This window comes from Sphaeramia orbicularis, chromosome 2, assembly GCF_902148855.1.
Source record: "Sphaeramia orbicularis chromosome 2, fSphaOr1.1, whole genome shotgun sequence".
Classification (NCBI taxonomy): domain Eukaryota; kingdom Metazoa; phylum Chordata; class Actinopteri; order Kurtiformes; family Apogonidae; genus Sphaeramia; species Sphaeramia orbicularis.
Window position 1 is genome coordinate 15,693,369 of NC_043958.1, and position 13,940 is coordinate 15,707,308.

The window sequence follows — 13,940 nt, forward strand, 5'->3', positions numbered from 1 at the left end:
ATTTCAGCTTCAGTCCTGTAAATATTTAAAACGTATCCCCCTTCTCTACATTGTTTTTGATTTTGAACAGAAATGCCATTCGCAGACAGTGACTGATATCTCAGTGCCTGCTAAGTATTAAAAAACACTTTAAGTCTCGCTGCATACAAGTTTTAGCCCCAAATGGTTAAAAATAGAGATGTAAACTGAGACATTCATCAATGAGAATTGATTAAATGTCAGGCTTTTTTTTTTTTCCTCCATTCCTATCTCAGTCCACCATGGCTGAGAGGAGTAGATTTATGTGCAGATCTGAGGACTGTGAACAAGTATAGAGAGTAGAGACCTTCACAGGTCGTCAGAAAAAGGATTTATCTGACAACAATGCACAGACACTGGATGTGCTGAACGTACCTCGATGCTTCATTGTACAATTGTTGAAATGAGCTGATCAAGTCGAAGTCCGTCCCATAATCTCAGTGCACGTATACCGCTGTCATTACGGTAGTTAATCTGTAAGGAGTGGTGTGAGCGCTGCACCTCATCTATGTGAGTGTGTGTGTGTGTGTCGCCGTCGTTCACCATATACACTGTTCATTCACACTTCACTAGCAGCACTCATTATATCTCAACCCCCCCATAACCTCCTGAGTCAGCAGAACATAATCTGTCGTCTGCTGCTGTGGAGGAGGAAGCCACTGGATTCAGGGTTGATTAGAGGTTAACATGAGGAGGACATGTAACATGGAAAGTTCTGGATAATCACAGTACTTAAATAGAAAAGAATAATGAGCTCCTATTGGGTCTGATGTTGCATGATGCACAATAATACATTGAATAATCATGCTTTAAATGTAACGTATATAACAATTTGGCAAGTAAATATAAAAAAATAACTAGACCTGTGGTATAACAATAAGAAATATTTGACATGTGTGGAATGAACCTGGTGTAAAAGAAAAAAAAACACAAGATTAGTGCTGTAAATGTCATATTATCTGCATAAAGGACTTTAAGGAATGTTAAGTTAAAGTGGCTGTTCTCATATTTCCTGTTTATTTCAGTTGTATCTTATTATACAGCCTGAGAATTGAATATATGCATGATAATCTGGCTAAAATGACAAACCCACTGGTGACTTTTGCACAGTGCTTGGTATCAAATGTTTTCACTCATCTATTGTTGGCTTTTTATCATTAGCTACTACTATTACGTGTGTTGATTTCATTAAAATGACAAGACAGAGTGAATTTTAATCACCTATATGGCTAAAATGTTTCATACATTACCTTATCAGTCATGTCAGAGGTATTCTATGCCACTGGTGGTGAAACAACAACTCCCATGATCACACACTTGTTTTGATTGACAGACTCATATATTCTGTGCAATTGAGTTGAACAGAAATATTTTTCCAACAAAACGAGCCAAACTCACACATGTAAACATTTAATGTTTTTTATAGTTAGAGTTATTCAACATATGTTGCTTTAATATTGTTGGTTGAGTAACTAATTTAAATGGATCATCTTGGGCTGTTTTCGTAAGTTTTCAATATTTTGCAAACTTACAAGTAACTAACAGCAAAATTTATGGATTAGTCGGCAAAGTAATATGCATTATTATTATTATTATTATTATTATTATTATTATTATTATTATTATTATTATTATTATAGAGATATAACCAATGAAACCAAGACCCAAATCAGTGAAACTAACATCTATGGTTTTATCTTGTGGTTACATTACAACACATTTAATAGAGTAATTATTTTGGGATAGGGTTAAAGTTAGAGCACACTGTTTTTCATTTATTTATGTACTTTCTTACTTACATACTTACTTAGTTTAGAGAGAAATATTAAGAAAGTTTTTTCATACACTTATTCAATTGTGAACTGAAAAATAAAAAAAACCCAATTTAAATCCAAATTCTAGTTGATTTAACGAAAGAGATTTTTCTTTATTTATTTTTTCACATAGGTCTGAATGTGGAGAGTCATTGCTTCCCAGGTTGTAATTAACAGTGCTATAAGGTCCTCTTGAAAAAATCATCTTTTATTATCTAGGACAAAGCCTTAAATAATGTATTATTTTATTATCAGAAATAGAAACTAAAATGCTGAAATGCAGCACTCCTCAGGACATTTTGGACGCATAAATTATACTATTAATCATCCCATTAGTGCTTCCAGTGTAGAAAATCATACCTAAAATTGGAGGCCATGCTGATCCAGGCTGAGAACTCAGATTGTCAGACACACACACACACAGAAACACACACACTGGATAGCTCACACAGAGGATTAAGGCCAGGTTGGCCTACTGAGACTGGCTGCCGGAGATTCCATCCTTCCTCCTAATGGATGGTGACATTCCGATGTCAGCGGCACTTCATGGAGTGCGTGATGGAGTGACCCAGATTGTGGTGGGGGGAGAGCGCAGACGGGGGAGGCGAGCGAGGTCGGATTAGGGCGAGGGTGTGGTTGAGGTCGATACGGAGGAGGAATGATGGGGCTGGAAGGTAGATGGGAGAGTAGTGGGGGCCATGTGTGAGACAACGCACAGCCCTGAAAGACAAAAGAATAATAACCAGAACAAAGCCAAGAAGTCACTGCAGTGCAAAGATGTAACAGGGTTTGACAGGTCTTTGTGAGTTCGGGTGTAAAACCAAAGCATTGTTACCAAATTGTTGACAGTTTCTACCCATTTGGTAGTCTTTTTGACTTTGTAGGTGAAGTAGAATCAATATAAAGCCACAAAAGAGATGAATGGTTGTCAGATATTCCCTGGAATGGGTCAGATAGAACTAAAGATAATGAGGTAAATGTAGAAGACTTGGCACACGGCAAAATGTTCAATCTCAATTTCTTTGTGAATGATTCACAATTTAAATTATTTATTTATTTATTTTTCTGGCCTGTCAATAGGTAAGGACTACAGTACCAACAAAAAGATTAAGAGTATACATTGTATATTTGCAATATATGGAGCCCCCTAGTGGACCAAAGGAAAAAACTATACATTGAGGCAAGGGCCACAAATGGTATCACGATAAAGCTTTTTATAATCAGTCAGTAAAACGATTGATGACAGTTGTCAAGATGAATGTCAAATCAGTTTAAAGTCTAATTTTTTGATTGAATGTTGAAAAAACACAGATTTTTGTGTGTCTCTAAATTACTTGCAAAAACTTTAACAAGAAGACAACATAAAATATGGGTAACATATGAAAAAAAATATGTGAAAGTTTGGTTTAATTAAATTCACATGATGACAAGCAGCCAATTCCAGCTACAGCCCAGAAGTGTCTTTATTTTTTTAGTTTTGGGCATTTTTGTCACATTGTTCAAAAAACAAAAAAAAATTTACACTTGCTGAAACTTCCCAAACACAAATGCATTATACTATCCTGAATTTATATATGAAATACGTGTACACCTGAATTGAAAACATGACATATTTCATATATTGCATATGTGTTTCAATCAGTGTAGATTATTTCTTAGGAAAACAAACTTATGCTTTTTGGGTTTCGTCTTGAAAAAATGTGCTTTATACTTTCTGCTTGTCCGTGTAACACAGCCAGACTTGTAAACAGCTTAAGGGGAGTCATGATAGAGCAGGGCTGTCAGATCACGTTAGCCACATTAGGATGACAGGGCATGACTGGAGAGCAAGGTCCAGAGGGTAAAATATACACCAAAGAGGAAAAAAGGAAGAATTTAGCAGTTTAGTATGTTACTAGAAGGGCAAAACAGGAAATAAGATTAAATTAGAAACTTAGAAAACAATTTAAATCGTGTTTTTTTTATTAGAAATGGCAGTGGCTTAATGGAATTCCTTCCTTCCAAATAAAAAATAAACCTGAAAACATACAGAAGTCTTTTTAGGACTTTATTTTATGTGAGTACATATTCCAGACTTTGGTTTAAAAGATAAATTTATGATATGTGGTCAGTCTAATTTAGCCTTGGATTGTGGCTGAAAAGAATTCATTTGAAAATAAATAAAATGCTTTAGACCAAAACATGCCTCTTTATTTTGTCCTTGTTGGTTTAAGAGTCAAAGTCCTTGGTCTGTCATTGAGTGTCTGTACACAGTAGGTTTAAGCTGTTCAACTGACAGGTGAAAATAAAACATGAGCCTTGGTTTCTCAGATGTTTGAAGGTGTTTTTGAGTCGTAGCATAAGTAGCTGAGTTTCATGACATGCTTCACGGTGACAATCTGTGAATGTTATGTTAATATTGCCAAAACGGCAGCTGGAAACCGGTCAACTCTAAACCACCATCCGCACAATCTGGCTGTCAGCGCACTAGTTTCCTTCCTTAGCAACAGCTGGGACCAGACTGTGAGCCCAGGGCTGAGATTTTCAGTCTCAGACAGTTTGGCCCAGTATCTTTAAGTGTCAGTAGGTCTTTTTTTCCCACCACCTCCTCCTCCTCCTGTTTTTTTTTCTTCTTCTTTTTTCCTTTCTCCTCTCATCCTCACATTTTCCCACTGCAGCAGACATTAGCCCTGATCACATAGAGCCTGCTGACATGCAGCCCTGCAGGGAAGAGAGACTTAAAGGGGATATGAAGGGAACAGAGCAGTGGATGGAGGCAGAGACTCTGAGGAAGAAGACAAAACGAAAGAGAAATATGTACAAGGAGAGTACAGAAAATCAGAGATCATATATTTTTGCAAGTGGCATCCTTTGGGTCTGAACATGAAGTCAATATAGAAGCGCCAAAACCTGCAGCTCCAGAATCCTCAGTCCCTCAAACCTTGTAAAACATGTCTCTAAGGCTCATTTTCCTGATGATGAAAACCAGATGAATTTGATCATAACTCACCTGCTCAAGCTGTATTAAGGCTCAAGGGATAATTTAGGGCACAGGTGTGAAACATGCGGCCCGGGGGCAAAATCTGGCCTGCCAAAGGTTCCATTCCGGCCCGCAGGATGAAAGAGCAAAAATTAACCTGAACAGTCAAGGTTGTCCAAGTCATTTTGGTTCAGGTTCCACATACAGACCAATGTGATCTCAAGTAAAAAGTAACAACACAATAACCCACAAATAAAGACAACTACAAATTTTCTTTGTGAAAAATTATGTGAAAAAAATTTAAGTGGAAAAAAATAACACTACAATGTGAAACAATTTACATTTACAAAACTAAACTATTCTTTCACAAAAAATGCAAATAAATACATAAATAAAAACAAAGATGAACAACCCAAAATGTGCAATTTTAACAATATTCTGCCTGTTACTAAGTGTTATGTGCATTAATGGATCCACTGTGATCTGTAGTTGTGTTAATAATAAGAGATGTAATATTGTAGAAATTGTTCAAATTTTAGTTCCAAACTCCAAAATTTTCACAATATTCTGCCTGTTACCAAATGTTTATGTAACACTGTGTGTAATGTACATGTATAAATAATAAGTCGAGGTATAATTTTGTTAAAATTGCACTAATTTTTCAAATTAAATTTCTGTTTTTTCAGGTTATTCACATCTTTTTTGTAAAATGTAAATATTTCATAATTTAATTGGGAGGTTTTTTTTTGTACTAAAACAAAAAGAAAAACTTGGATTTGTCATTATTTATAGGTTATTAAGTCATTATTTTACTGGTCTGGCCCTCTTGAGATCAAATTGGGCTAAATATAGCCCCTGAACCAAAATGAGGTTGACAGCCCTGATTTAGGGCGTAGTCCTTGTGTGCATTGCCTGTCGTGTGTTATAATAGTTTCTTGACTGACAGCTCTTCTGCAGCTGTGTTTAAGAAGCTACACTAAGGCGACATCCACACTAAAACATTTTTGGTTTTAGCTTCCCTAAAACAGAGGCCTTTGGATTCACTGCTGACATTGTTTTAGTTTGTGTAAAAGTGTATGAAACTGAGATTTTTGGAAGCAGTGACACCCCCACTCACAACCTTATTGGATCTGATCAGTGACTGTAACCTTCTCTGGTTCATCACGTCCATGCCATGTGGCCCTTTCTGTACCATTTCCATTCCTTATTACATTCAGAACTGACAAACTCTTTTTTTTTTTTTTTAATAAATTTGCAATATTTCCTATTTCCATTGGGCTTCTGGCTCATGTGATATTCTTTCAGTTGTGTTAGAGTTGGAGAGTGTTTCCCAACTTAAACTCTAAAACGCTCATGTCAATGAAGATCATTTTCATTTTGAACTACCTTACAGTGGATGTAAACTAACCCGACTGTCAAAAGAGCTTGTACATTTTTCATGAAGTTTACCAGAACCTTATTGTAGGCCCAGAAGTATTATCATAGCATGTTTACACAAGCCAGAACAAAATCAAGTAAATAGATGATTACTGCAGTGATTTGAACTCGAACTGATGTAGTGAGTAACTTCTCATTTCTTAAACTACCATCAATTTGATATAGATCATAAAGGTTGGACTGGGCTTCAATGGAATAAGTTCATGTGGTCTGATGAGTCCAGACTGACCCTGTTTCAGAGGGATGGATGCATCAGGGTGAGAAAGGTGGTTGAAGTGATTACCCATCATGCTTAGTGCCTACAGTTCAAGCCTGTGGGGGCAGTGTTTTAATCTGGGGTTGATTCAGTTGGTCAGATATAGATTCAGCAATGTTATGTGACAAAAAAAACCCTCAAAAACAGAAATAAACAGTAATACATTTCATAAGCTATATCCAGCAATGCACACTGTAATCAATGTTAAACACAGTCCAACAAAGTATTAGTTTGTGGGACTGTTTTTTTTTGGCAAGGTTGTATATTAATACCACTTTGGAGCAGCAACAGCATTAGTTTAGGATTGTTGTTTAACCCTAGTAGTGGAGGTAGATTATGTCTTACAGATTTATTTACCTCCACTGTAACCTCAGATTCAGTAAATGATGTTGTTTATCCCATTTTTTTTGTATACATGTCATACGCGAGGTTTTAAGATCCTGGTGGTTGTGTGGTTTCTGGTAAACTGCTCCGACAGTCTGTTGGTGCCTTAAGGATCAAAACTGTACCTTTAATCCTTTATTATTATTTGGTATTTTATTGTACTATAAGGTTTGTTTGCTAGCCTGCTGATGAATGCAACTGTATGTGTTTAACATTTATGATACAGTTTACCGATTTTTCTTTAGAAGGGTGAAAAACTTCATTTAGACTATTATTAATATTACATTTTAACCCAGGATGATGATATTGGTCACATGTTGAGTGTTGTTTGCCACTGGAAATCATAGGGAGTAGTCAGGAGAAAAAATTAAAAAGAAAAGAGCACAAAAATAATAAAGAGGTGGATTAAGCAGGACGGCAGTAGAGTTGAGGCAGGCAGACATAGGAAATGAGAGGCAGGCGGAGGACAGGAGCGGTGATCATTTGTTCAGATGAAATTAGGTGCAGCTGCTTGATGAGAATGATGTTATTTAGTAGCCTGGCTTCCAGGCAGAGGACCACCTACTAATCTTGTTTAAAAAGCAATTGTGTGTTTCCTCTAAAGACAGAAGAACCTCTTTTAGGAGGGATTAATGATAATGAAGGTATAGCAGCAGTGCATAAAGCCTTTAAAATCAGTGGAAAGGAGCTTGTTGCACTGAGGGCAGTTGGAGCTAATCGCTGCTGCGAGTGTGTGTCATGTGATGCTCTTATATGCAGATTTGGGTGTGTGAAGGCCACATTGTTGTCTGAATGGAGCAAGACTCTCAAATCCATCTGCTGGACACCGGTAAGACCTGTTCAGGTTGCTATGGTAACAACCTCCTTATCAATGTTGAGGGGAAATGAAGGGTGTGTTCACTCACTCCCTTTTTCTGTTTCATACACAAGCTACTGCAGTGCACCTTCACATTTTTGCTCTTTTCTGATCTTTTAGTTGTATTTTTTTTTAGGTTCATAGGTAAATATTGAAGAGGTAAATGTGTACAGTCAGTTTAATCTTACATACAGCTTCTTCCACCACCTTTCTTCATATATCATTACATCAGACAAAGCTAAAAACCCTGCATGTGATTCATTAATTGTACATTTGAGGCACAAACATTGAAATTGTACCAAAAAATTCAGCATTGCAAAGAAGATACAGGTTTCAGCACGTGGATGCTGAGACAAAGGCTGAGCAGAGGCTGAGCCGGTGGAGGAACAGTGCAGCGCCTCACTCCCTCTACTGGCTGGTTTATGACCGCCATGTGGCATCAGTAATGTGCCAGACCTGACAGAGATGCTTCAGAGGACTCCGTCTTTTGGCATCTTTTCCCCTTCATTCATTAGTCTCTCTTCCATCCTTCTCCTGTACAGGCACACCTCATAGTTTTAGCTGTGGAAGTAATTATGTACATTAAGTATTTTTGTTTTCCGTTGCTTTATTCTTCTCTTCCACCATATGTAATATTGTACGTTTTACAGATGTTTCTTTTTCATCCATTTTATGCCCTGACTTGTTTTTCATGTCTGTGATAAATTGAAAGATGAAATCCTTTAGGTTCTTAAGATCAATATAGAACCTTATAAACCCTCCTGGATTTACAGGAATTACATTGGCACAGAGTAGAAAACAGGCTTTGATGCATTTCCATATAGTACACAAAAATGGTATATGAAGTTGCAAAACCTGAATGATCTATAGCAGCAAAACTGTGTTTTTATCAATTTTATCTGAAATTTAACATACATACTGTACACCCCCAACATCACATGGTACACACTTCCATCAAAATATTGTTGAACATCAGCTTAGATAAATGTTCAAAGGTTGATTTGCTGTTGGCAAAAAAAAAAAAATATTCTTGATGTATTTGAACACAGTAGAGATCTAATATGGGCTGACTCTGTTTTCCTTTAATAACATATGAGGGAACTCCAAACATTGTGTAAAGACTGTGATTGATTCCCTCTGACAGTATATGTGACTTTTGCAAAGGTCGCTATGTACACTAAGTCTTATGACCTTCAACTATGAGAGCAATAATACTATGGGATGTTGTCTGTTTCTAATGTCATGATTATCTGGGCATGAAGTATACAAAGCTTCAAATCTATTGGTACAAATAATATAAACTAGAAAAAGTAGAGAAAAAAAAACTTCTTTTGTTTTCATCATCACGCATTTGTAGCTATTGAGTCCCTATGGGCTTATATATGTTCACCATGATGACCGTTGTGTTGACATTCCTTTGTACATTTTGATGATGATATTGACAGTTTTTTAATGAGAACTTTAACTTGCGGCGTATGTGCACAGTGTGGCCTTCTATTTAAATATATAGATATAGACTTTATTTCAAACATAAGTAAGCAAAAGAAATTCCAGATTTAAAGGAACACACCAATATATGGAAATAAATCAACCAAAAAAAGAAGACAAATGACACACAAATGTATAACAATTTCATTCTGACTCTTTAATAATACTTCTCTACTACTTTTATTTAAATAAAGTATCTGAATCTTTCTGCTCCATCAGGTGACCCGTCCCATCCCCAGTGTCCCATAAAGCAGGCATGGCAGACGGTCAGCAGCCAGAGGAGCACTGGGCCTCCAACGGTCAAGAGAACGGCGAGAATGGCTATTCTGCCTATAGCTCTGGCTACAGGGAGAACGGATACCATGGCGGGGCGGCTGCACACGGTGGGACGACAGGTAGGAATTTGCACATAACTGTATGCTCACCAGCATGTGTGCCTGCATGTGCATGCGGTGCCGGGTCAATGGCATTGACTGGGCTGCCTTGGTGCACACTGCCACTATGGGTCAATGTGATTGGTTCTACTGTCTGTGCCAGGCAAGGGCGATCAATCCCTGAAAGACAATTTAATAATCCTAACTGTTTCACATGTGATTGAGTACTGAAAATGTGCATGACTCTGAATTGGAATTGTATTTTGTCACACAAAATAATAAAGACACAGGGTTAATGAAACCAAAACTGTTTTGTTTCACAGTTGAATTTGCTCAAGATCAGAGCTGGATCAAAACTCCAGCTGATCATCAGGGAAAGAAATGGCACATTAGTCTTTTTCAGTCTCAGTCAAACCCATCAATCATTACAGAAGGGAAAAGCACAGGCTAGTGGATGGCAGTTTAAAAAAAAAAAAAGTTTAATATTTGTGTCTAGCAAAGAGACGGGCACTCAAGAGCTGATCCAATAGATATCTTTTGTCATTCCACAATATTATCAAATCACAAACAAACCACAAGTAAGTTTTCCCTCTTTTGTCTGATTGTGAATGACTTTTGAACTGTGTTAAAGGTATTTAGAAGTCTTCAGTATTATTTAAGGAAGTAAATAAATTATACTCTATCGATAGCAGGGTGAAGTCATGAACCAGAATAAACTCACAGCCACAAAAAACTACCTGGAATTGAAGCTACTTTTTCACAGACTCTGTCACTCACAGAATGAAGTATGAAGGTCATTGTTTACACAGATCTATATAATGGTATCATCAAGTTTTCTTCAAACTAAAACTCATCACTGGTTATTTTGACAGTCAGTTGAAATACACTGTATCACAAATATAATTAGAGCTGCAACTGATTAATCGATTAGGTGCTTGAAGTGAATGCAGAAATTCACGATTCGATTAATCAACTGGAATTGATTGAAGGAAAATATTCTATTGCAGTTTTCCTGAATTGAAGCTTCTTTGTGCGTCACAATAAGCGTCCGTGTGAAACACAACAGAGGAACCAATGTTTCACAGCAGACAAAGGAAGGAAACAAAGCTTTGATTCAGGACAATACTATATAACAATGAAATAGAATCTAATGACATCTTTCAATTACAAGTTCAGAATGTCATACCTTCTCATTACAAGACAATATCTCATCAATACAAAATTAGCTTTTTTAGGATCTCTCAACTTTTAGAATGGTTTTACCTTTCAAATCACAATTTTTTTTTTTTTTTTACCTTTTTTACCTCTATGGGACCTTTGCCTTAGTCAAACCCCCTGAGGTCAAGTACATGAGCTAATACTAATGTCATTAATTAAGGAGTATTAGTATTTCCTATATTACTTTTAGGATAACTAAGCAGGTTAAATCCACTGGGCCATCATTCATATTCCCACTGAAGTGTCCTGTAGCCCAGGTTAGTGATAATTAATAACTATGCTTTATTTTTTTTGTTGTTATAAGATCCTGAGCTCGTAATTATGGAATTGCAAGTCATAATTACAAGAAAAAGTGCTTATTATTATTATTATTATTATTATTATTATTATTATTATTATTGTTGTTGTTGTATTTTTTTTTTGTATGTACGATTGTTATGCACTTTCAGGAATTATCTTTCTACTTATGCTACTTAGCCTGGGTATATTTTGTCCATATGCATGGGATTTATGTAAGGTTGTTGTTTTTTACTGGTATTTCTGGTTATGCAGCTGCTACAAAATCATTTAGACAAAGTGTACTTATGAGCTTCCTCTACCTCTTTAAAACAATTGGAGGTAAGTTTTCTCTCGGTGTATTTCTGCAATGATGAGTCAGCAAAAGCTCCACTAATCAACCCCCGAAGGAGATGTGGGATTCGTGCTCTGCATCCACAACTCATCAAACACACACGCAGAATCCCAAGCGTTTGTAAGTCAAGGGAGCGCCCCCGTTAGAGTAAAGGCCAGCCGAGATATTAGCCGCTCATTTCCTTCCTCCCATCCACGTCTCGTCTTCCCGGTGTGTCTGTCTTTCTCTTTCCCTTCACAGTGGATGACTCAGCCAATTTGCCTCCCTCCCCTCCCCCCTCTCCATCCGCTGAGCAGATTGGGCCCGTGGCACAAGGTACACCTACACACACTTATAACCCGCTCAGACCGTCCACGATGACAGTGTGAATGTTGGTGAGAGTGGCAGGAAAGATCCGCAAACAACAGCATCTTCTTTGTAGATTAGGCATATCTCCTCTCTCTCTTGCCCTATATTGTGTGATAGTCTCTGGGTTCTGTATGACTTTGCATGCCCAGTAATCACCGTATCACCTTCGAGATGTCTGCAGCATGTGCAACACTGGCCTGTCCTCTTCACATTTCTGTTCACTCAAGCAAAATTAGTTCAGTTGCACAAATTTCCATGCACGTTTTTCCCCCACTAGATAGCTCTCTTATGACAACATAAACTCAACAGAGCTCTTATTTTGGTTATGTTTTTAATCGCCAAGAGTCAAAACACAACCTTTACATCTGTTAATGGAGCCCACTCGTCATGTTAGAGTTGAATAACAGCACAAGCATTCTTCCTGCCTTCAGGCTCAAGTACATAACCTGCCACTGGAGCCCTTCATCTCATTAGTCTGCTTTCCCCCTCTCAGCATCTCCTCTGTTGTTCCTTTGCTCATTTTGTCTATTGATTTGCAGTTGACCACATCCTTGCTTTCAGCTCTTTACTCACAGAGAGCGGTGCATCCTGTTTTCTAATAATTATCCTCTTGCATGTGGCATGCAATCACTGTGATTTACCGTATAATAGTCCTACTGCATGTAGTAGGGAAATACAAAACAGATCAGTAGTGAATTTTGTTGCAACATTTCAGATTTTCTTGATAGATATTTTAAGAATATACCATGCAACATTTGATATCTTCCAATGAAATGCAGGTGAAATAGATTAATTGAAAGTTTATTATTGACTGCAGCTTATCTAATTTTATTAACCTCTTAACATCCATCAGGTCACTGGTAAATTGTCAGGGTTAGGGTTAAATATGAGCCGTGTTGGAGCATGTAGTGTAGGTTGTGTTTTAGCCACTTGCTATGCACAATAGCTAGATGCTCCCTTTCTGGTGAAGTCCAATGCTAGCATTTTTGCCTTTGCGCATCTCATGTTATAACATTCACGGCAAGCAAGCTGTTCTTCAAATAGTTTGCAGCAATTCCTGCATCTAGCAGCGTTACCATCAAGTTGATCGTGTGATATGTGTTCAAGGCATGTCAGAATGTTCAGAAATTCTGTCTAAAAGCATATTGATGTGGACTGAGAGTTAAGGTTCCATGAAAAGGAGGGATGGATGTTAAAAGGTTAAACAGACTATTTCAGATTTTATTGCATTTGCTTTATTCCTTTTAGTTAGTATTAGGACTTGGCTCTAGAGCACCATACCGTGTTGATTGCATCCCATGCATCTCCATCAGAGCTGAAAGTGTCTTGCCATTGTTCACCCATCTAATCCCAGACTTTGTTGTCCACCATGTCCCATCCATGTGTTCCCCTTCCCTGCTGAAAGAAGAGAAAGTAGGGGTTGTCAGTGCTTTCTCTGCAAAGGAGCAGGATGAGGAGGTGGCTCCCGAGGAGCCTGTCATTTACCAGGAGGAAGTGACACATGAGCAGTCCGGAGACTCGCTCTTAGTGCAGACAGATTTTGTAACAGAGCCGCAGGTTTTGGGCTGCCAGCAAGCCCAGACACCTGAGGTCCTTAATGGAGGCAGCCATCAAGGTGAACACAGCCCATCACAAAAAGGTGTGTGTGGTTTTATGAGATTTTGTGTGAGCAAATCGAGTGATTGTATACTGTATGTGTGAGAAACTACATATCCCATCTATGTGGGTGTGTAAGTGAATTTGCTTGTTTGTCCATTACCTCTTTTGCATGATGTTTCTGTACTTTGATGAGCACAAGAATTTCTTTTGCTCTTGATTTTCACAATGTGATGCAACACAGGCTTTGCTGCCGATCCTCCTGCAGCTGCGTTGCTCTTAAATCCTTAAGCTTCTGCTTCAGTATCTCAAGTTGCCATGTGCAAAATGATGTGACGTAGCATTTTGATTATGTGCTTTTTCATGCACAACATAACCATTTGCTTTTCATTGGAACAACATCAGGACACCAGATCAACCATGCTGTTGTTGATCATTTCTGCACTTTGTATTGCCAGCTACATTGCAAATGCAAATATCACTGTCTAAACTGTCAAGCATTGTAACCTGTCTTGCTAGAGTCAATGATCTCTATATTCTTCATGTGGGTTTTTGTTGGAA

At 37.7% G+C, this 13,940-nt stretch overlaps 1 protein-coding gene across 4 annotated transcripts in view; it reads left to right on the forward strand.

Moving 5' to 3' along the window:
• Positions 1-13,940, forward strand: part of LOC115434311 (microtubule-associated protein tau-like) — a 97,468-nt gene that overhangs the window by 57,541 nt on the left and 25,987 nt on the right. For 3 of the 4 annotated variants that reach the window (XM_030156215.1, XM_030156208.1, XM_030156232.1), the window contains 3 exons: positions 9,432-9,607; positions 11,676-11,750; positions 13,189-13,422. In XM_030156215.1, the coding sequence (XP_030012075.1) occupies positions 9,469-9,607; positions 11,676-11,750; positions 13,189-13,422 (448 nt within the window). In that variant the 5' untranslated portion in view covers positions 9,432-9,468. The remainder of the gene's footprint in view (positions 1-9,431; positions 9,608-11,675; positions 11,751-13,188; positions 13,423-13,940) is intronic. The other variant, XM_030156224.1, reaches the window with a different exon arrangement.